This window comes from Suillus paluster (assembly GCF_016628075.1).
Source record: "Suillus paluster strain FC165 chromosome Unknown EDB91scaffold_65, whole genome shotgun sequence".
NCBI classification, from domain to species: domain Eukaryota; kingdom Fungi; phylum Basidiomycota; class Agaricomycetes; order Boletales; family Suillaceae; genus Suillus; species Suillus paluster.
Window position 1 is genome coordinate 116,184 of NW_024537625.1, and position 22,830 is coordinate 139,013.

The 22,830-nt window shown below is 48.3% G+C and overlaps 6 protein-coding genes across 6 annotated transcripts; 5 read left to right on the forward strand and 1 right to left on the reverse strand.

The window, feature by feature from the left end:
* Positions 1-925: 925 nt before the first annotated feature.
* On the forward strand, positions 926-4,090 carry EDB91DRAFT_1206702 (general substrate transporter; the record flags this gene model as incomplete). The annotated part of the gene is made up of 27 exons (XM_041320711.1): positions 926-1,010; positions 1,074-1,107; positions 1,160-1,191; positions 1,241-1,252; positions 1,300-1,358; positions 1,408-1,431; positions 1,487-1,638; positions 1,688-1,801; positions 1,854-1,871; positions 1,930-1,942; positions 1,991-2,127; positions 2,193-2,243; positions 2,300-2,476; positions 2,533-2,540; positions 2,593-2,622; positions 2,672-2,700; positions 2,752-2,851; positions 2,905-3,000; positions 3,052-3,069; positions 3,136-3,140; positions 3,201-3,226; positions 3,278-3,367; positions 3,416-3,442; positions 3,498-3,516; positions 3,573-3,641; positions 3,695-3,717; positions 3,770-4,090. 27 exons carry the CDS (start codon positions 926-928, stop codon positions 3,927-3,929), a joined length of 1,608 nt encoding a protein of 535 aa, XP_041173412.1. The 3' UTR covers positions 3,930-4,090.
* A 974-nt stretch (positions 4,091-5,064) lies between these two features.
* On the forward strand, positions 5,065-7,893 carry EDB91DRAFT_1252281 (major facilitator superfamily domain-containing protein; the record flags this gene model as incomplete). Its single annotated transcript, XM_041323489.1, has 20 exons — positions 5,065-5,205; positions 5,262-5,271; positions 5,333-5,350; positions 5,404-5,464; positions 5,514-5,673; positions 5,725-5,765; positions 5,828-5,858; positions 5,914-5,955; positions 6,005-6,051; positions 6,100-6,190; positions 6,242-6,313; positions 6,358-6,408; positions 6,457-6,694; positions 6,742-6,796; positions 6,847-6,976; positions 7,031-7,076; positions 7,220-7,270; positions 7,323-7,417; positions 7,472-7,624; positions 7,681-7,893. 20 exons carry the CDS (start codon positions 5,065-5,067, stop codon positions 7,891-7,893), a joined length of 1,746 nt encoding a protein of 581 aa, XP_041173413.1.
* Positions 7,894-8,722: 829 nt separating this feature from the next.
* EDB91DRAFT_1058904 (uncharacterized protein) lies at positions 8,723-9,492 on the forward strand (the record flags this gene model as incomplete). Its single annotated transcript, XM_041314197.1, has 3 exons — positions 8,723-9,051; positions 9,110-9,176; positions 9,232-9,492. The coding sequence occupies 3 exons, from the start codon at positions 8,723-8,725 to the stop codon at positions 9,490-9,492; spliced, it is 657 nt and encodes a 218-aa protein (XP_041173414.1).
* Positions 9,493-12,311: 2,819 nt separating this feature from the next.
* EDB91DRAFT_1155127 (uncharacterized protein) lies at positions 12,312-13,162 on the forward strand. Its single transcript, XM_041319585.1, has 2 exons — positions 12,312-12,597; positions 12,660-13,162. Exon 2 carries the CDS (start codon positions 12,683-12,685, stop codon positions 13,091-13,093), a length of 411 nt encoding a protein of 136 aa, XP_041173415.1. The 5' UTR covers positions 12,312-12,597; positions 12,660-12,682; the 3' UTR covers positions 13,094-13,162.
* Positions 13,163-14,039: 877 nt separating this feature from the next.
* On the forward strand, positions 14,040-17,005 carry EDB91DRAFT_1227253 (major facilitator superfamily domain-containing protein; the record flags this gene model as incomplete). The annotated part of the gene is made up of 19 exons (XM_041320999.1): positions 14,040-14,211; positions 14,371-14,431; positions 14,482-14,641; positions 14,692-14,732; positions 14,795-14,825; positions 14,881-14,922; positions 14,972-15,018; positions 15,064-15,154; positions 15,204-15,275; positions 15,321-15,371; positions 15,420-15,657; positions 15,705-15,759; positions 15,810-15,939; positions 15,994-16,039; positions 16,105-16,128; positions 16,182-16,232; positions 16,284-16,378; positions 16,433-16,585; positions 16,644-17,005. The coding sequence occupies 19 exons, from the start codon at positions 14,040-14,042 to the stop codon at positions 16,848-16,850; spliced, it is 1,767 nt and encodes a 588-aa protein (XP_041173416.1). The 3' UTR covers positions 16,851-17,005.
* Positions 17,006-20,653: 3,648 nt separating this feature from the next.
* On the reverse strand, positions 20,654-22,728 carry EDB91DRAFT_1085158 (uncharacterized protein; the record flags this gene model as incomplete). The annotated part of the gene is made up of 5 exons (XM_041315853.1): positions 20,654-21,381; positions 21,431-21,701; positions 21,753-21,965; positions 22,015-22,530; positions 22,576-22,728. 5 exons carry the CDS (start codon positions 22,726-22,728, stop codon positions 20,654-20,656), a joined length of 1,881 nt encoding a protein of 626 aa, XP_041173417.1.
* Between the last annotated feature and the right edge of the window lie 102 nt (positions 22,729-22,830).

The following is a 22,830-nucleotide window of genomic DNA, read 5'->3' on the forward strand; positions in this document are numbered from 1 at the left end:
CACCCCCGGGCTGTGAAGGAGCTTGGCCTGGTCCACATTGTCGAAGTAGTCCAATAATGAGTGCTTCAAGATGTCGAGCATAATGACATGAGAGGCTCGACTGGCTTTCTACCTCTTGGGAGTTTTTCGCTATGCAAGATTTGTTTCAAAATGTTATTGATGAATTTGGCATTTTCACTATACATTAGTGGCAAAATCCTTGTTAGTTCGAAGCTCCTCTTACGTAATACATTGTTCGTCATTCGGGCTCGTTCGTACTCGCTTCAACGTTTAGGTCATAAATTGATTTCCGGACTCCTGGTGAGCCCCCCGAGCGGTGAGTTTCTTGGACACCGAATGGAATATCGATTGATGTTTGTCTAGAGAATGACCTTCTCGTCGAATCTTTCTTACCCTTGCAGATCATGTAAGTATGTTGCGACCCATTTCATAAATAGTAGTAGGGACGCCGCGCTTTGACAATTTGAAGTTACGGTCAACTCAATCGAATGAGGCTCAGGCTATCGTTCCTTTAGTTGTAGGTGCCAAACCACCTTAAATGTGAGTCAGTATCGCTGGCCCGCCAATACTCCATGATACACTAACGATGGGGCTGAGAGCCTAGGGAGTTGGGACAGATCCGGTCATCTCGCTTCTGGATGTGACTAGTTTGTTACGTTCAACATTTGTATCTATAAGCTCCGTTTTTCTTGAATTCAGCCAAACGTTCTCTGGCTTGAACACGCTATCTTCTAGGTCGTCTGCCTGTTTTCTTCTTGATTCGCTGATCAGGTGCGGACAAACATCACCTGGTCGCATCACCGCACACCTTGTTCGCTTCCTAAGCGGACCTAAGAAAACTGAAAACAAACGCTCGTTAATATCAAGTCACTCTTTAAAATCGGCGTATCGTCACATCCTCTTAACCTTCACTTCGCAACGAGACATGGGTGCTGGTCCCGCCTTCATCACCAAAGGCTCTGCTACTTACACTCACCTTCTCGATCCGAGACCATGGTACAAGAACACCCGTAAGTTCAATCCCCATGGAGACAACACGAGGAAAGAGAACTGACGACATTGGTAAATAACAGGCCTCATCATTCTGAACTTTTGGATCGCTATCATGCAAGTTCCAGAATACATCCTGATTTACACTCAGTTAGATGACCACTGACAGGCTCATAACGTCCTGTACAAATGGTTATGACGGTGGGCTCTACATTTATTCATTGAAAAAACCTATCTTAATTCGTTTTAGGTAGTATGATGAGTAGGTGACCTTGCGGTTTCCGAGATGATATGCTAAACGCGGAACAGACGGTCTGCAGTCTTTGACGCAGTGGAATCAAGCGTTCAATTATCCTGCTGGTGGGACTGTATGTCTACTAGTGCACATGGGCTACAACATACTTATCTGCCGGCAAGCTCGGATTGCTCAATGCCATTCAGGTAAGCTAACTGTCATAGCGGTCTCAGATGCTGCCTAACTGTAGGACTACCTCAGAGCATCGGTTCCTTGAGTGCCTACCCGTTTGCACCCTACATGGCTGATGGCATGGGTCGGCGGTTCTCAATCATCTTTGGTGCAAGTTTGATGATTGTCGCTGCCGTGATCCAGACTGCTAGTCATTCAATCCAGATGTTCATTGGAGCCCGGTAGGTGACCGATAGCTAATCGCAGTGTTACCCTGACACATTTCCGCAGTTTCATGATCGGTTTTGGTCAAACATTTGCTGCTACCGCTGCTCCACTCCTCGTCACTGAGGTCGCATACCCTTCCCACCGCGGTCGAGCAACTTCACTGTACAACGCATTATGGTGAGTTGTCTTGGCGAATTTATGAGAACGTGTTCAAATCATCATCCTTCAGGTACCTTGGAAGTATCATGTAAGATTTTCGAACAAAATAAGAGTTCCATCCCAGTTTACCAGTTGCCACCACGTAGTGCGGCGTGGACTGTTAGTTTCTGTCATTCGAAGTGGATACTAAGGTAACCTTTTTTGCAGACTTATGGCACCTTCACTATCCCTACCAGTTGGTCGTGGAGAATTCCTTCCGCACTGCAAGCCCTTACGTCAACGATTCAAGTCTTGTTGATCTGGTTCGTCCCCGAGTCTCCACGTTGGCTTGTGAGCAAGGGAAAGTGAGTATAACTCTCCTTGATACTTGACGTTCCAAAATTGTGTCGTCTTAAACTTTCACGCTTAGGGAGGAACGTGCTCTCCAAGTCCTCGCTTATTATCACGCCGACGGCAATGCGTGAGTGCGCTAAATCTCTTTGCTGTATTAGCGCTCGAGACAAGCCTATCATGCAGACAAGATCCTCTTGTGGAGTACGAATTCGCAGAGATTAAAGCTGCCATTGCTTTTGATCGGGAAGTAGCTGCGAATGTTGGCTGGCTAAGCTTGATCAAATACCCCGGAAACCGCAAACGTTTACGCATCATCATCGCGCTTGCTGTCTTCTCCCAGTGGTCTGGTAATGGCTTGGTGTAGGTTCGGTGTTGTCTCATATGTGCAATCCTTCTGATGACCCGTGGATTCGTAGTTCTTACTGTGAGCTGGTTCATCGATGTATGATGCAAATGCTAATGGTTGGAGTTGACAGATCTGAACAAAGTCTTCACTGCAATTGGAAGTGAGTGAATCGTGATTTGACATAGAGCCAGCTTATCATTGCCACTTAGTTACGGACCCAGAGACCCAGTTGCTGATTGTAGGTTTTGGACGAAGTACATGATACTTGCCCGTTCACCAAATTTTCTAGAATGGTGTTCTCAACACCTTCAACTTGTTTTTCGCCGTAACTGCCGGCTTTTGCTGTGACCGTGTGGGTCGACGTCCACTGTTCCTCGCATCTTGTGCTGGTCAGCCATGTTCCTCAGGCATACGCACACAACTAACTGGTATATGTTGTTAGGTATGATCGTCTTCTGGGCCGCGCAGACGATCTGCTTCGCCATCCACCAAGAAACTGGTAGCATCGCAGCGGGCGATGCAGTCATTGCTTTCATTTGTGAGTAGTACCTGAGAGCCGATAATGTCTGGCACTGACAAGCGAGCGCAGTCCTTTACTTCGCGTTTTGTAAGTATTTTAATGCTTTCGTGTTGTTGTTGTTGTTGTTGTTGTTAACCTACCACATCCATATAGATAGCGTTCGTATTACTAACTGATGCTCTTATTCATTCTGGCTAACTCCTTGTAACATTCGTTAGATTGCGTTCTCGCCCCTCGTTGTCTCGTGCGTTATATGAATTTCTGGAGTGAGCCTCACCTTGAAATATTCTAAAAGATACACTGTCGAAATTCTCCCCTTCGCCCTCCGTGCCAAGGGTTTTATCGTGTTCAACTTCATGATATCTGTGTCTCTGATCTTCAACCAGTATGGTCCATCCCATTCGTCTGTTTGAAAGTCCACTCACATACGCAGATACGTCAACCCCATTGCCCTTGAAGCGTATGTCCCTAATATGAACCTTCTCCTTGCAGCCGCTGACATTGAACTTGCTCAGTCTGCAATGGAAGTACTACGTGAGCTTTCTCGCATATTTCTGGCATGATTTTATTCATTAGGTGTTCTATCTCAGTTGGTATACCTGTTCTGGCTGTGCTTCGAATGTGTGTTTTGTTACTTCTTCATCATTGAGACGAAGAACGTGCGTATAACATTTTTGTTGCTCGTACATTCTGCTCACGAAATTATCGTCAGCACACTCTCGAAGAAACTGCGGTGTATGTCATAGTGATACTGACTGCGATCTTTTACTCACGACTTCTTCCTCAGCATTTTCGATGGTGATACAGACATGGCCCAGATTCATAACGTGGCTGGCACACATGCCGGCCTCACGCACTGCGAGGGCGAGGGCGAGGGCGAGGGCGAGGGCGAGATCGAGATCCAAGAGAAAAAGACATTTGAGTCTCAAGTCGAGATGACAGATTAAACAAACTCTCCTTGACACGACCCGTCCGAGGCGGATCGGGAATCATTATGAAGGATTTAATCTAGTTGCCTTTTATTTTCGCAATATTGTCCATAACCGTAGCGATGCCTGAAAGACAAACCCGGCAATGTAGTGTTATCAGGGTGTATCCTCCGCTTGTGGGTTCGGGTCAACGGGTACGTATGTTTCCGCTGGCTAGTCCAAAGATTCTTAATCTCCGAGTTTAGCTCCATGATCTCGCACGATTGTCAATGTGGATCATGATCAAGATAAGTGTTATAACAGACAGGTCATCCCTATCTCGTTTCATCTTGCCGGCGTCAGGCATTTCAGGCATGCTTCATGCACGTCCTGAGATCAATAACTTGGATATAACATCTTGATTCACGGTCGGGGTGAAAATTCTCAGTTGTTGAAGCGATCCCAAGTGGCAAGTACAGCACACCAAGTTGGCGGCAAAATGTGTGCATAACTGTCGGTACGTAAGTGCTATTTTTGTGTTTCTGTACACTACCGTAACGAACGAACTGTGAAGTGAAGACACCTACATGTCACGGTTCGAAGTATCCTGCCGCTGAGCGTCACCAGCTTGAGGCAGACCACCTCCTCAGCGCTCGTTGTAGTCCAATGTCCCCGAGGGCCGACGACTAGGGCCAGCCTAAGGAGGCTAGATAATTAGTAGAGAAGCAGATGGCAGCAGTTTCGAGCCTTTTAAAGCTCTCATCAGGGGGCTACCGCTACCCCAAGGCCGTTTGCTCTTCTGGAGCTGTACAGGATGTGCTGCTAAGTATGTCCTAGAGCTGGTTGCAAAAATTTCGTGCAATTAACAAATGGATCCGATCGGACTAAGGTACCTCGGAGAACCTACGTGATGATCGCACTCTACTAACCCACCAATCATATCCCTCATCGTTGCTACCGTAAGCGTTCGTAACACGGAGAAGCGTTTTGATGGATTGACACTTCATTAACCATTTCCAAGGATAAGACTCCTCCGATAGCGTGTCGGATGCGAGTTCGGATGCGGCTAGGAACCTGGCGCCAATTTTAGTGCGTATTACTGCACCGGAATGTACTACATGGCATTAACTGACTTAAGTTCTCACTAGCATTCCAAGTGCCGCATACGCACCAAATGGCGACGGAGAGAGATCCGCTGCTGGTGAATGGAGGCAATGAGCATCCAATGCAACATCGTCGTCTCGGACCTCGAGACATTGCGAGCTCGACGCGCTACGCAATTCTGGTTGGTTTGTGGTCTGCAAATTTCCTTTCGGTGAGCTCTGTATGTAACAGTTCCTTTGGATTTTCTGACTTGTCAATTGTTGTTAGTTTTTGAACTGTATGTTTCTGGATTCTTGTTTAGTGTCGCAACTCTTACTAACACCCGGAATCATTGCCAGTAACCCTAGTCGTAACTTGTAAGTACGGCTGTTGCATTTATCCGAATGCTGACATGACAGTTCTGTCGCAGTGCTGCCATCCATCTCCTCTGACTTCAACCGCTCAAATGAAGCTAGCTGGCTTGGTACATCGTAAATGCGTTTTCCTTCAGCCAAAAATTCCGCTTTACATTCCTGTTAGATACTTGCTTGCCACCTGCACTTTTACACCTTTGTACGGACGGTTATGCAATATCATGGGCAGACGGGGTGCAGGTCAGTTGGCTATCTCTATGGCAGCGCTGGGGACCCTTTTGTGTGGATTTTCCACGAACATGGAGATGTTGGTTGCTGCCCGATTTGTACGTTGATCCCCTGAGTTCATTGCACTCATTTGTGACATGTTCTTGCAGCTCTCTGGTATGGGAGGTGGTGGTATTCAAACGACTTCCTCGTGAGACCCAATACCAGGCAAATCATTCAGTTCGTTACTAAATGTGACCATGACAACTTCAGGATCGCTACGAGTGATATGTATTCCATACGGGTATGTTTTGTTCTATCCTTTCTCGCCGTTATCGTTACCTCAGGAACACCTACAGTCGAGAGGGCTTGCGCAAGGGGTAGAAAGTCTGTTCAATGGCGTACGTCTGGCCCCACCACTGTTTGAGCCTGAATATTCATCGTGTTTAGCTGGGCATGGGTCTGGGAGGACCTATAGGAGGTCTCATAAGCGACCGGTAAGCGCACACACCTTCTATTTTGCCTCTGTTTACCATGCGTTCTAGGTTTGGTTGGAGATGGGCGTTCTTGATACAAGTGCCCTTTTTTGCACTGTCGCTCGCTCTTACGACTTACAACTTGCGATATGTCACCCCCGTAAGCACTTGGAAGGATTATACACTTAACATGTACTCATTTGATTGTCAGGGAGACAGCAAAAGCACCAAAGAGGTTCTGAAGAGAATTGATTATGGCGGTATTTTTACCCTTTTACTTTCTGTGAGTCTACGCTATCATTTGTAGATTGTTCTTGACTCCTTCAGGTCGGATCGTGCTTGGTGTTCTTGAGTATGAAATACAACGAGGATCTCCCGGTGAGCAGTTATTCAAATGAAATATCTGATTGGTTGACCCTCGACCAGTGGTCGAACCAATGGGTATACGTACCGCTGGCTCTCGCTGGCATTTTTCTCGTAGTTTTTATTTTGGTAGAGTTGTTAGTTGCGCCCGAGCCTATGATGGCGCCATCACTCTTGAAACAGAAGGTCCCTATCCTTATTGGAGCCAGCAACGTCCTTGTGTCATCGTGCAGCTTGTCCGTGATGTATTTTTTTCCGATGTGGTTTCAGACAGTAGATCTCGCAAGTGCATCCACGGCGGGTATGTCGCTGTGATTTTACTTACACATCACCGTTAACCGCAGATAGGCTCGCATATGGTTCCGTACAGTGTATCCATGCCACTCGGGTCCTTGTTCGCCGGGTGAGTGTATGCGTCGTCGCCGTTTCGCTTTTGACTCACATCAGTACTAGATGGATGATCCACCGCACCGGGAAGTATAAACGTATCAACCTTATCTTCGGTTTCTGCCCATTCATCGGGATCGCTCTCATTACTTTGATTCGGGAGGACTCTGGGCCACTGCAAAAGTGGCTGAGCACTGTGAGCGATGCGTTGTATTCTTTGACTGATATAGGGATCATAACTCCGTATCAGATCCCAGTCGGGTTTGGCAACGCCGTGATTTTACAGACAAACCTCGGTGCGTAGGACGTCAATGATCAGCTGCGCTCAAGATGGTTAATCATATTGCGTACAAATAATCAGTTGCGCTGCTCGCACACCTCCCAGGCGCGTTCTCACGGCTCTTGTGCTGAGGTTTTTTAACAGTGTAAAATATCCCAGAGAGTTCGATGGCCGTTGGCACTGGTTTCATACAGCTTTTCCGAGGCTTGGGTGAGTTGCTTGGTACGGATACTTGTCATCAAGGTTGACTGCTCGGGCGCAGGACAAGTAGCGGGCGTTGCGATTTCATCTGCGCTATTCCAGTTCAAACTTGACCACGAGCTTCGGTCAAGGATACACGGTGATGGCGCAGCAGAGGTGAAATCTTGTCCTTTAATCAGTCCATCTCGATGCTACATTTTCTACGTTTAGATTGTGAGTAAGATCAGGCATTCTACCACCTTCATGGGGAAGTTGCCGCCGGATTTGCAACGCGTAGCAAGAGACTCATACGCCATAAGTCTCCGCGCTGTGTTCGCACTTGCTACGTGTTGTGCGTTGTTGGCGTATATCATCCGACTACCGGTACACCTCCAGCTTGTTCTCTTTTTCAGTTCTCTGTTGATGGCGTTGTGGTTCAGATCCCCGAGAAAAAGTTAGACCGTCGTCCAGGGGGGACTGATAAGTCCACTAGTCCCGATTCTCCTGCCAATGGGCACGCCGTCGATTCTGACGAAGAAGACACTCCGCGGTTTCCTTCCCAACGCGGGCGAAGGTTCCGTACACCTGAGTCAACAGAAGGCACACAAGACTTGGAAAGTGCCTCGATCGAAAGTTCTGCCAGACAGCGATAAACTCGCATCGATATTGCTATACATAGTTTGGCGAGTAGAAAGTTTCCTGAGGGGACGCTGTGTGGTACAGTCTATTTCGCAGTGAAACTAGTGATCTGTGTGTGACATGATTTTTAGTGTAGGGGCTTCAAAGCGCTTAGTTTTTTCCATGTTGAGATGTTTTTATCCTTTATGCAAAGAGCTGTAATAAAGCCTGATCGAGATCTCCCAGTTCAGTCCCGTGTCGTTCAGCGCGTGAGGGGGCAGAAACATACTCGTAGCCGTACAACGCGAGTTCTTATCGAAGACTGAGATAATATATTTGTCTTAACAGCTCTCTCCGCGTCCCCGCTCGCCTCTGATCACCAGACTCCACGCGCTTGACTTGTCTCTGAGGATACGCAAGCACTCCGTGACGGAGACAGTAGGTGGCCGCGAATGAACCGAGATTAATCTTTGAGCGCCAGTTTCGATGGTGTATTACAGTTCAACAAAGTTTTCACTTTAATTATTTTGTTCTGACAATGATGACGAACTGGACGGGTGCAGACAGTAGTAAGGACCAGACTAAGTACAATTTCCAGGTCCCTCTTGTTGTCAGCTGACTCGCTGTTGAGTCTGACAGTACCCGTATTCCCAAAATCTGCCCGGCACGACCGGCTTGTTGTATTCGTTCCATTTCATGCTAACAAGGCTGTGTGCATGTCGTACAGCATCTTCCAACTATAGAGACCTTTGCCTACAAACCCGGCGACCGCGCACCCTCTGTGCACACGCCATTCATCTAAAACGTATATATATATGGGCCCTATAGCGCTTAGCATCCCTCCATCTGATTCTGGACACCCTCATGGACAGCCGGGTAACTCTCATTGGGGGCGAACTCGAACCCGAACTCGCTGCGCCTGATCCAGCATTCGGTGCAACTACGATACTGGACTTTGACCGCGATGTGATGATATCGATCAACGCGACAGTGCGTGGACAGAGTCACATACGGTACTCTGTTAGGACCGTCAGGGCTGGTCTGGTAGGAATGAACCCCAAGACCGTTTTTAGCCAAGGGGAAAGGATACTGGCAACAGTGCAGCGCAGGGACATGATCCCGGATTCGCTCACGTTGGGCGGCGAAACTATGAGTCTCAGCAGCTGGCTCAAGACGCCGATGTTTTCGTCCTTGTATGTTGTATTCGACGTTTGTTGCATGCGGGATTGTTTATAAGGTCTGATTATCCAGTCCCGTGTCATTCAGCGAGGGGGGAGAAACGTACGTCTGGAAGGGAGGCCAGGACGGCGGGATTGTTGTAGGTCCACTATGATCTGCAACAAACGGGAACGAATTTGATGATATCCGAATAGCTATACAAAGGAAGCAGCGCTAGCACAAATGCGATCGCTCGCTTCTATCCATCCAATTTCGCTCTGACGCACGATCGGAAAAGAATGACTTATCGTGCTCACCTGGACTTAAGACCTGAAGTTGATCTCATACGCGAAAAGGTGTTTATATCATGTGTGTTGATTGTACAAAAGATGAGGAAGAATGCGAAGGCGAAGGAGCGGGATTTTGTGTCAGCTAGTCAAGGATTGATGTTCTCATCCATAGGTAGTGCTTTCTAACTTGGCTGCGGTAGTCATTAACAAGTAGGCCATGTACGCTCATGAGCTAAGTTGTCATGCAGGCAGCGAGCTAGGCTCGTTCTGAGTACTGTGCAGTACTGCGTCACTTGGATATTCAATCCTAATTTGAAAGTCCACGTTAATCGTACTTGAGTAATTCTAATTAGACATGCCATGAGCATTGCACGGAAAATATTAAGCAAGTCTCCGTACCACATGATGGGCGAGTACTTAGCCTGGATGGTTGTGTCACATTGGCACGCGTCAGAAATTCGTTCGGGTTGTGCTGCAGGCAGGGCTTCTGCCGTAGTACCCTCGAGTCGGCTGGCTCTGGGGATCCATGTGCACCAACCCAGTAGTAGTCAGGCAATATAAGCGCTATCTATTGTAGAATAAGATACTGGTCATGAGTGACTGAGTCCATTATGTCCGAGGATTGCATAACACTAACCGAAAATTCTGTGTAGATGCTTGATGACTTCGGTGAGACACGGACTACTACATGTCAATTATCTCAACAATGAGATCGTCCTCCCGCTCCTATTCAGATAGATGATTACCTTCATTAGCTCGACAGGAAGGAAATACACTCACGACCTTCTCATCAGCACGGCCTCGGGTGAACACCAACATCCTTTCCTCGTCCACTATGATATCATCGAGAGGGTCAGTAAAAACGCGATCTTTCACTACATCCACGTAAGGGAGCCATGATGCCACGTCCACAAAGTCTGGTTATGACGGTTCCCGAACTACCTTGCCGATGCCACGCGTGACAACTGAGGGATTGAAGTCGGCCATATGCAATCGGAACCCCAATTCGGAATAAGGATCGGCCGAGACGGGAACCGCCCATACAATACGAGATCCTCCTATACCAATTGTTGCGCTCCTCTCTGGAGCTGGAAGAAAATGGCAAGCATTCTGTGGACCCCAGGATGGTCATGGAACAGTTCGTCCATCTTCTGAGGCCGCATCGAACCATGTCGGAGGGATATCCATGCGAGCGCGTATGAGAAGAATCGACTAGGGACAGCCCCCCTCCACGGATATTATTCGATCTGCGGGGTTTGTTGTACAGATCTGATGTTCATCTGTTGGAGCGAGACGTGCACAACTTGAGGTTCTATAAGACACCGAAGGAAATCGAAACTGGCCAGTGTGTCCAGAAATGGGCAGCACAAAACTTGCCTGAAGCTGCGGTGGCTTTAACAAGCCCTCGAAGTTATATAGTTGTATATGCTGATGTGATGTGAGAAATAAAAGCTTCTCCGTTGTAAGAAATCGGATATCAGACAACCCATGGCCTTCGCTGCACACGAATACCTTTTGATGCTCAAATCAGATCTTTCAAGTTGAGTAGTGAACGGAACGAGACACCTACACCAGGTGTCGGACTGCCTTGGTGCCAATTCCATACATACAGCGACCAGTACTTCTAATGTCCTTGCCCTGTCAAAGTACCACAGAAAGCAAGGCGATCGCCAAGGACGGCGGCTTCCCATGTTTAGACAGCAAGGTTGCATCGTAAGGGGCACTAACAATGATTTCGAAAGTGGGTCTATCGAGAACTTGATGGCATACATGGACCAAAGGATGTCCCTCGCCCGTGGAGATCGGCGTGAAGGTATATTTCGTACTTGAAGAAGTCGGATGCGAGTATGTAGGTCTCCACGTCAGTGCTGACTATAAGGTCTTGCGTCTCATCCGCGCAAAAAAATGTGCCAGGAATTGGATTTGGGCCATCCTTCATCCATGTGTAGGGAGAGGCAGTCGCTGATTCAGGCGGGCACGTCCTGAGATCAATAACTTTGCCAGATTAAAATCATGCAAAGTCCGGGTGAAGATGCTGAGTTGTTGATGGGTGATGGACTTGATAATGAACGAGAATAATGGATGAAGCCGGAGTCGTTGACTGGTGGTGAACATGAAACGAAGCCATTGCATCACATGAGCTCGAAGGAGCTCCACGCGCTTGCCTTGTCTCTGAGGACACACAAGCACTCCGCGATGGAGGCAGTAGGCGGCCGTGGATGAACCGGTATTAATCCTTGAGCACTAAGTTTAATGATGTATAGCAGTTCAACGGAGTTTTTAACTGTGTTGTATGACATTTGGCAAGTCTTTAACGGGGCGGATGAATACATCGAGTCAACAAAATACCTATCAGGGGTGAATGTATGACTCACCAATGCGCAGCATGTGATTTCTGGGTATGAAAGAAAACTAAAGATATGGCAGCGCAATTCCTCTGCGATATCAGATATCATAGCCGTTCCAAAATGAGACGTGACCATTGATGACTTGAAGTGGCGCACCCCCGGGCTGTGAAGGAGCTTGGCCTGGTCCACATTGTCGAAGTAGTCCAATAATGAGTGCTTCAAGATGTCGAGCATAACGACATGAGAGGCTCGACTGGCTTTCTACCTCTCCAGCTTGCACAACTTGTGCGAGAAGGTTGCAGTCGGACATATGAACACCCACCGCAAGCGACTTGGCCTCGTTTACTGTATCGAAGTGGCACAATAATGAGATGAACGACGTGCTTCAAGATGTTGAGCACAGTCAAAATAATCGAAGGGGTAGAATACTTACTTAGATACTTTTTTGGGGGGTTGAGATGAATCAGGTCACACCCACTTCGACCTTGACTCCTTCCGTCTCAGCATAACCTCAGGCTTGTTTCATCTGCGCAGGCAACCCGACCCTCATACCGTTTCAACGTCTGAATCATCACAACCCCAGCTGCAGCCCGTGTCATCCGCTGGCCCAAAGTCCTTGGATACATTACGACCCGTCCAGTGGCTCTATCAATGGGCTCTAGAACATAACACATTTTGAAAGGGAAGTCGCACGCTCACAACACTATTTCCTATGCAAGGCCTGCGCATAATCCTGCAACGCGCCAACGGGTCTGCAATACATCACCTGGTGCTTGATCCGGTGAGTCCTGGCGATGTCCCCATGATTATCATTATCGCTGACGGTGTTCATCCTTCTCCACCTGAGAAGCTGGAGCGCAGAAAGCAAGTGCTCATGGCTGTTATGGAAATCACGGGAGGATCCGACATGGCTTGACGCCTTGTCTTGATGTATCTCGGCGAAGTAAGTCACCCACAGGCTATGGTGGACTCGTAATTTCGCTGACCAAGGAGGTGGTTTTTAAGAGCGCTCTTCCTTGCAATCAGAAATGATGTTAGGACTCTCCTACGTTTGCCTATTTCTAGAGGGAGTAAATCTCGATCAGCTGCTATCGGTACTGATGGCCCTCCGATTGGGTTGTTTACGAGTTGTGGATAGCCATGAGGCAGAGTCGCCAGGGGCCTCTAGCACACCTGACTCGCGTAGAAGACTAACCCGGCTCTTTTGTTCCGGCTGGAAATTCGTTCGAACATATATGCACGGGCCGCCATCAACGAGAACGGATGCGTCAGGGCATTTAAAGTTACGTCGAATTCACTTCTGCCCAAAGCTCCCGAACAATAATTGTATGAGAGTACTCGTTTTGTTTGATTCATGCTCTGTTTGTAGGGTTATCGTGTGCTTGTCTGTCCTCGAGTATGCACGTGTGTCTAGTCTTGACCACGATACAATGTCATAGAAGGAAACTTGGGGTAATGAAGTTTCATTGCTCCAAGTCTTCAATATCAATCAATTTGATTGATCACGTAATGAAATTCGACGATAGAATGCACAGGTAATACCGTAACTGCCTGCGGAGCGGTGATACTGTCAGGGCTCAGAAGCGAAGACCTCAATCACCGCTCGGCGAGCATATTCAACTTGCAGTCTATACTTATGTAGTACTGCCTTACCGCACATTCTCTCTTCCGCCGCCGTTTGCGCTACTCCTGCGTTCCATTCGCATACCCGCACAAGAGATCACACCACGCTGACTGGCACGAGAGTGTGCTGTTGCCCACAGGGCAATATATAACTGCACTCCATCCCGCGCAGTGCGCATCGCACTTAGATCAGCCATCCTAGTACTTATCCTGCCACATGCAGAACTTCAATGGGTAATGTAAGTCTGCTTATTAGGGGAGACTATATTTCCACTGTTGTGGTTTGATTCTGTACCATGCAACTCGATCGATTTAACAAGTAATCTTCATGCTCGATGTATTATATGGGCTGGGTGGTGATTGTGGAATACTGTTGGTTGGATTATTGAAGCAGGAGGGGGAACGATGATGAAGGACAAGGTGGGAGTAAGTACTGTGATCAAATATTATCGTTATTAATGGGTTTTCGAGGTCTTTTGATTATTTTACGTCCCTACATTACGCTGCTCGTACCAACAAAGAACTTGAAAGAAGGAACGACATCCTTCATTGGAAGTACTTGCCTACTGTAGCTCGGACCTTGTAGTTTTTGCGTTGTCTTGGGGCCGAACGGTGGCGGCCCAGTTGAATCGGGCTCGGAAGCGAGTTCGGATGGCAAGGATCCGGGCCTGGCGCCAGTGTAGTGTTATATACTACCAACACTGGTTAATTTACTACGTGGCATTCTAATTTCTGACTTCTGACTCCAAGTGCACACACGAAATGGCAACGGAAAGAGATCCGCTGCTTGTGGATGGAGGGAAAGGACATTCAACGCAACATAGCCCTCCCGGCCCTCGAGACATTTCAAGCTCGACGCGCTTCGGAATCTTGGTTGGTCTGTGGTCTGCAAATTTCCTTTCGGTGAGCTTTGCATGTAACAGTTCTTCTGGATGTTCTGACTCGTTGTTAGTCTTTGAACAGTACGTTTCTGTTTTCTCGTCTGGTGTCCCAATTCTTACCAAAACGCCCGGAATCGTTTCCAGTGACCCTAGTCGCGACTTGTACGACTGTTGAATTTTTGCCGAATGCTGATTTGACAGTTCTGGCACAGTGCTAGCATCCATTTCCTCCGACTTTAACAGGTCAAATGAAGCTAGCTGGCTTGGGACATCGTAAATACGTTTCCCTTTGGCCAAAAATTCCGTTTTACGTTCCCTCTTAGATACATGCTTGCTACCTGCACTTTTACACCTTTGTACGGACGGTTATGCAACATCATGGGGAGACGAGGTGCAAATCAGTTGGCTGTTTGTATTGCAGCGCTGGGGACCCTTTTGTGTGGATTCTCCACGAGCATGGAGATGTTGGTTGTGGCACGGTTTGTACGTTCATCCATCGTTTCCGTTTCACTCTTTGTGACGTGTTCTTGCAGCTATCTGGCATGGGAGGTGGTGGTATCATAACGACCTGCACGTGAGACCCGTTGTCAGACAAACCATCCAATTTATTGCTAAATTCCACTATGACAACTTCAGGATCGCTACGAGTGACATGTATTCCCTGCGGGTATGTTCTGTTCTGTCCACCCTCGCCGTTATCGTTTTCTCAAGAATACGTATAGTCGAGAGGGCTTGCGCAAGGGGCAGCAAGTATGTTCAATGGCGTACGTCAGGTTCCACAACTTTTTGAACCTGTAAACTTATTGTGTTTAGCTTGGCATGGGTCTAGGAGGGCCTCTAGGGGGTCTCATCAGCGACCGGTAAGCGCCCGCGCCTTATCTTTTCCTATCTACCATGCATTCCAGGTTTGGTTGGAGATGGGCGTTCTTGATTCAAATGCCCTTTTGGGTAATGTCGTTCGCTCTTACGACCTACAACTTGCGATATGTCACTCCCGTAAGCACTTGGAAGGATCTTAAACTTATCACCTACTCATGATTGTTAGGGTAAAAGCAGAAGCACCAAAGAGGTTCTGAAGAGAATCGATTACGGTGGTAGCTTTGCTCTTTTAGTCTCTGTAAGTCAATATTCTCATTTGCAGAATGTTCTTGACTCCTTTCAGGTCGGATCATGTTTGTTGTTCTTGAGTACGAAATACAACGAGGATCTCCCGGTGAGTGATTATTCAAGTGAAGCATCTAATTGGTTGACCCTCGACCAGTGGTCGAACCGATGGGTATACGCGCCGCTGGCTCTCGCTGGCATTTTCTTCATAATTTTTATTTTGGTAGAGTTGTTAGTCGCGCCCGAGCCTATGATGGCGCCATCCCTCTTGAAACAGAAGGTCCCTGCTCTTGTTGGAGCCAGCAACGTCCTTGTGTCATTGGCCAGCTTCTCCGTGATGTATTTCTTTCCGATGTGGTTCCAGACAGTGGCTCTCACAAGCGCATCCACGGCGGGTATGTCGCCGTCAAATTATTTCATAAATAACGTTAATTGTAGTTAGGCCTGCATCTGTTTCCGAACAGTATATGTATGTCCATCGGTGCCTTGTTCGCCGGGTAGGTGGATTCGTCGTCGTCGTGGCGCTTTTGACTCACATCAAAGCCAGATGGATGATCCACCGCACCGGGAAGTACAGACTTATCAACCTTATCTTCGGTTTATTCCCATTCATCGGGATGATTCTCATCACTTTGATGCGGGAGGACTCCGGGCCACTGCAACAGTGGCTGAGCATTGTGAGTGATGCTTTGCATTCTTCGACTGATGTGTGGATCACAACTCCTTATCAGATTCCACTCGGGTTTGGCGATGCCATCGTTGTACAGACGAATCTCAGTGCGTCGGATGTCAATGGTCAATTGTGCTTGAGATGGCTAATCGTGTTGCGTACAAATAATCAGTTGCACTACTCGCACATATCCCAGGTGCGTTATCATGGCTTCTATGCTGAAGTTTTTAACGGTGCAAAATATCCTAGAGAGTTCGATGGCCGTTGGCACTGGTTTCGCAAATCTTTTCCGAGGCTTGGGTGAGTTGTTCTTACCGCTCCTTGTCGTCAATGTTGACCACTCGGGCACAGGACAAGTAGCGGGCGTTGCGATCTCATCTGCGCTATTTCAGTTCAAACTTGACCACGAGCTTCGATCAAGGATACACGGTGATGGCGCAGCAGAGGTAAAACGCCACCCTTCAAGCAGTCCATCTCGATACTACATTGTCCGCATCTAGATTGTGAGCCAGATCAGGCATTCTATCACCCTCGTGAGCAAGTTGCCACCGGACTTGCAACGCGCAGCAAGAGATTCATACGCCATAAGTCTCCGCGCCGTGTTCACACTTGCTACGTGCTGTACATTGGTGGCGTATATTATCCGACTACCAGTACGTCTCCAGCCTGTTTTCTTTTTTTCAGATCTTTGTTGATGGGGTTGTGGCGCAGATCCCCGAGAAACATTTAGACAGTCACCCGGAGGAGACTGATACATCCACTAATCCCGAGTCTCACGCTGTTCACGAAGACGAGGAAGACGAAGCCACCCGGCAGTTTCTTCCCCAACGCGGACGAAGGTTCTCTACACTCGAGTCGACAGAAGGCACACAAGACTTAGAAAGTGACTCGATTGGAGGTTCAGCCAGGAAGCAATGAACTCGCATCAATGATGTTATCATGATTTGGCGAGGACGAGAAGGAAGTTTCTTGAGGCGTCGATTGGCAGTACTATTTCGTAGTGAAACTAGTGTACTTTCAGTGTAGTGGCTTCAAAGCGTTTTATAATTGGATTCGACTTTTTTTGCCCGTGGAATGATTTATAAAGTCTGATCATCCAGTCTCATGTTGTTCAGGAGGGAAACTTACCTCTGCAACTGGGAGGTTGGCATTGCCCTGATAGCTTTGTGATCAGAAAAATAACAACAATTCAAATCCATGCACGCGAACTTTGCCCAGCCTGGGCCACATTGACTCACCAGGCAGGTAGTTCACCAGCAGGCAGAATCAGCTGTGACCACACCCTTCCTGTTCACCTAGTACAAAGGGAAGACTCACTAAAGCTAAAGTAAGAAAATTATCAGACAGACCTTTTTTTGTCCTTTCCCCTGCTGAGGCACCAGGGCTGTTGGCTGCAACACTGCTGGCATATAGTCCAGCTCCATCACCTGTTTCAACATAATCTTTGGCATGAGCATGTTATTGTCTTGCTTGGCTATCTCTACTGCTTCTTCTTGGGATATGCACTCTAAGTGTGGGCATGCTCTAATGGATTTTCCGTCTGTGATGTGCCAAAGGTGTCCATCCTTGATGCTATATCCTAATGCCTGATGACATGCCCATCTGCAGTCTCACTCTGACTTGGTGCCATCCAAGTTGCACATGGCTTCAATTACTTCTGTGAACAATGGTTTGTTTGCAAACTGAGTTTTGAGTTCTGTGACTGATGTATCAGTGATATCAACATGTAGTAAATCATTCACCAAGCTGTGTGCCAACTCCCAATCCTTGTTGATGGACCATGCACTGCCATCTCCATCCTCCCATGGGCATCCTGACATATGATGGCTTAGTGCATTGGCTGCTGTGTTTGTAGTGCCCACTTGATGTCATACAGTGGTGAGTTGGTATGCTAAAATGCCATCTCTCCATCTTGCATGTACAAGAGATGCCTTGTCATCTGACAACATATCATGAAGAGTGATGCAATCTGTCTTGACCTCTACCGGAAATCCCCAGATTGTCCCACCAAAGTGGTTGAATGCAAATTTGAGTGCTGTGAATTCCAGTAAGTAAGGTTTATATCTCTCCTCTGCTGGTGAAGTGTGCTTTGAAGCAAATCTGACTGCGTGTGTTTTGGTCACTGTGTCACCCAAGGGAAGTTGCGTTGTGAAGCATTGTGACAGAACAGCGCCAAATCCATCTTTACATTCATCACTGGTGACTATGAATGGAGTTCCATCAAATTTTGGTGCCTTGAGGATGGGTTCTGAGATGAGTATTTGCTTGAGTCTTAGGAATGCTCGCATATGGTGTTGCTCCCAAAATTGTGTAAGATTGCACTCTCTCAGAAACTGCTGGTACTTTGTTTCATTCCTTTGATGTTCATTGGTGGTAAATCCAGGTTCTGAAGTAGATCTGTAAGAGGAGCTGCAATTCTAGCATAGTCCTCGATGAGAGTCCAAAAGTACCCTGTTAGACCTAAGAAGTGCATCAATTCCAATAGATTTTTCAGGACTGGCCACTCAGCTACTGCTGCCAACTTCACTATGTCCGGTTTAATGCCATTGTGTCCTACATGTGATCCACCAAAGATGAGCTCTGTGAAAAAAGCATAGTCTTTGATGGTGATATTGATAGGCCAAGCTCATGACAGTGTTCAAAGAATATGCGTAGTTGTCCCAGCAACTCCATAAAATCATCACCTGCCATTGACCCATCATCCACATATAATTTGAGGAGTAGTTTGAGCATGATGTTGTGTAGTGCTTGGGCTGTGAGGTCACTAAAGCACGATGGTGCACCTTGCACTCCCATTGGCATGTGACAATATGCTTCATACCCATGGCATTCTGTGTAGAAGCAGAGGTAGGGTTGGCTTTCCTCTTCTACTGGGATGGCGTATAATCCTGCTGCAAAGTCAAGGACACAAATATACTCATGCCCTGCTAATTGTTGCTGCTTCATGTTAATATCTCATTGTGGTGTGGGTGCCACATTGGATACTTTGTTGACTTTGTTAAAGTTTTGGCAGATCTGCCATTTCACTTTGGTGGTGTCAACTGGCTCTAGTATCTTGTCTGGTGTTGAGCTTGGTTCTACTTTTGGATCTGGCGGCTCACCTAGCTCTATACATTGTTGATTTACGATGCGGCGGATGTTGTCCAATGAGAGCCCCTTCAGTGACTTGACCCTATAGACTCGGCCAGCCCAAGTTGACATTTCTCCATAGGTGTAGGGCCAGCCCACCATGGGCCCACATTAGATTGTCGTCTGATGTTGATGGGTGGGCCCGCGGTTGCATTGTTACCGACCGTTAGGGGTGGGCCCACAGTAGAATGGGCTCGATGCTTTGGAGTGGGCCCATGGGTGTCAGAATTAATAGATGTGTATTGAGGGGTGGGCCTACAATATTGAGTCCTCATCACCCTCGGGTGGGCCCACGGTCCATAAGTACCGCCGACTGTTAGGGCTGGGCCCATAGTAGAATGTGCTCGATGCTTTGGAGTGGGCCCATGGGTATCAGAATTAATGTATGTGTATTGAGGGGTGGGCCTACATAATTGAGTCCTCACGACTGTCGGGTGGGCCCATGGTCCATAAGTATCGGCGGCAGCACGCCGGGAAATGGGGTTGGTGAAAAAAATGGGCATTTGGAATGTGGCCCATTAGCTTCGGCGAGGGGATCCTGGAAAGTAGTATCGGGGAATGGATGTCAGGTATGAGGTCTGGCAAATGGTCCATTACCATTGGGAATGATTGCCAGCGATGGTCTATTTGCATCGGCTGGATCGATATGTATCGGTGGCAGTATGCTGGGAAATGGGGTCAGTGATAAATGGGCATTTGGAATGTGGCCCATTAGCTCTGGCGAGGAAATCCTAGGAGACATATCAGGGAATGTATGATATATGGCAATGGTCCAATAACATCGGTGAGTGTGTGCTGGGAAGTAGGATACACGAATAAATATCGGGAATGATTACCGGCAATGATCTATCTGCATCGGCTGGTGGATCGGCAAATATATATTGGGAATGATTGTTGGCGAGGGTCCAGTAAAATTGGCGGGTGTTACCAGTGATGGAATGCATATGGGGATTGACCACCGACAATTGAGGAATGAATGGTGGTGCCATAACATTAGGCCCATCAGGCAAGTATACATTCAGCCATGCCAAATGCTGCTTTGCATCTCGGCGACACTGGCACTTCAGGCATTCTGGGTCTACATGTTGCCGATGTTGAAGTTGCTGATGTGACGAGTTGATACATAACCAGACGTGTCATGTCTCGCCAACACCTCCATTCCCATTCCACCAGTATCTCACCGGCGCAATGTTCGGTTGCTGGCAACACCACTGTCACCGGCGACACCATGGGCAATACTGCAGTTAGAACAAGCACCGGCAGTACATACATCTCCCTGGCAGAAGTATCTGGCTCTCGCCGGTACCTATATCTATTCCACTAGTGAGCTGGTTACCGGTGCGAGGGCCCTTCACTGGTAAAGCTGTCCATATTATCATTCAATGCCAGCGGCAGCAAATGCAATCAGGCAAAAGTATTCATTGAGGACCGGATTTCTGACCGGCATACACATGTAGGGGGAAGAAGAAAAGTCATTGTCATAAAGGGTCATTATCATAAGGGTCATATGTAACAGGCTTATTGCAGCCATGTATCTATAGTACAGAGTCCAATTCAAAGTAAAGTAATACAAAGTATGTCCAATACACATTTCACTCCTGAGCGGAAGATGCAATAGATGCAGACTCAGCCTCTGCAACATCATTGGTGTTGCTGCTGAGGCCGGCATTGATACCAGATGCGGGGGCAGACTTGGCTGGAGCCTCTGCAACATCCATGTTGTTGCCGCCAGATGTGGAGGCAGACTCAGCCAGATCCTCTTCAACATCCATGTTGTTGCCGCTAAGGCCAGCAACAACACCGGATGCGGACTCAGCTACTTCTTCAGCCTCGGCAATAGCTCCAGACGCGGGCTCAGCTCCATCTTCTGCCGCGCCAATATTCTTGTTGTTGCCGCTGAGGTTGCCGATAATAACCGGCAGGCACGCTGCAACAGGAGATGCAGGGACTGGGGGAGGGAGCAACTGCCGGCGAAGTTCTTCGAATTGCTCGGCGAGGAGTTTTGAAGTCGCCTCCTGGTCGGCCAATCTCTGATTGGCTTCCAGGAGACGCTTCTCCCCGATGCTGGCCTTTGCCTCCAATGAGGTGACGGTGGATTGTAACACCTCGATTTGCTCCTTCAGGGCAACAACAGATGCATCTGCTGGCCCATCAGGAGTGGAGGCGGCGGTGGGGGCAGCAGCAGTGGCAGGAGCGGTGATGGGAGTGGTGGTGGGAGTGGGAGTAGGAATGGGAATGGGAGTGGAAGTGGGAGTGGGAGCGGCGGTGGTAGCAACAACCGGTGCAGGTGCACCAGATGTAGATGCTGCTGCTGGAGTGGCTGAATCATCTAGTGTTAGATAAAAATAAAAATAAAACTGAGTACTCACCTGTCTCTGGAGAGACATGCACCGGTGATGCTCGGCAGCGAGATTTTGAACACCCCTGCCGAGTTGTGGTCGCCACCGGTTTCTTCGCTTTGGTGGTAGGAATGGCGGAACCATTACCACCACACTTATGCTTGAGGCGGTGGCAGGCTTCACACACAGTCAGCGCTGCACCGGAGTTGTTGTAGCCTTGGAGGCATATAAGCCCTTGGTGGACGCAGGGGCCGCAACCTGGCAACCATGTGTTGGGATCGGCAATAGCCGATGGTGCGGGCTACATTTCATATCATTAGAAGGTGAATGCCAGATGGGAGGAAACACTTACTGGAACCTGAACATATGGTGTGCCCATCTTTGGCGCCGGGCCAACGTTCGTCGTCATCTCCTCATTGTCAATCTCCACATACATCTTCTTCTTCTTTGGTGGAGGTTTGGGTGTCGGCTCGGCATCCTCCTCATTGTCGCTGGTGATGGTGAACGACTTGCTTTGCGACCGGGTCTTCTTGAGGGTGGGAGGAAGTCTAGTGGGCAAGGATGCCTGCCGGGGAGGTTAAATCACATATACAAAGTCAACAAGGAATACTTACCTTCTTCCTGGCCTCTGGCACCAGTTGCTGTTGGGGAATGTCGGCCATGTCCAACTCCCATTCGTCCTCGCTGGTGATCATGGCCTTGGAGGTGGCATGTGGCCGTTTTGCCTTCGGCGCGCGACTCTGACTGCAGGCGGCGCTCATGCACCGGAGTCGCTTGCGTTCCATACCGCGGCTGCGCTGTTCTGTTGGTTCGGCCTCAGGATCTTCTCTTGCCTTGCCCTTGCCCTTGCCTGCAAGGACATTGGCATCCTGGGCGACTGCGGTGTTGGATCCAGATGGACCGGCAACAGGAGGATTGGTGGGTGGTGAGGGTTTGCCATAGGCAAGAGTGAGGGGGTAAAGCGGGCTATGCTGGCTCCGCAGATCGTCTGGGCAAATATTGGACCAGACCGGGGCACTGACAACATTGCAGGAGGAGTCATCCAGGTGCTCATGAATCTCTGCAGCGGTAGAGAGCACCATGGGTGGCACAGAGGTTGCCGAATAGGCGTAGCTGCTGAAGGTAAAACTCTACGAAGATTAGAGAATTTGAAACTTAAAAGTAACAAGACTTACAAGAGATGCGGCCATCTCCATCGCAATTGCGATGTGTTTGGGATTGGCAGGCTTCAATTGGAGAGCCTGCCCCAGAAGATGTTCAACCTTGTTGGCTGCATTGAGGAAACCAGCATTGGCTTTGTTAGCGGCCCAGTCAACTACAGCGGTCATGGTGGTAATGGTGGTAATGGTGTTAAGATGAGGGGCGGCGATGAACTGCGATGATGAAGAAATACAAGTCCAACGTGAACTAATGTGGCGGCTGATTATGTC

Coding starts and splice junctions, on each gene's coding strand:
- EDB91DRAFT_1155127 (XM_041319585.1), top strand. CDS start 12,683: ATGATGTTAGGACTCTCCTACGTTTGCCTATTTCTAGAGGGAGTAAAT.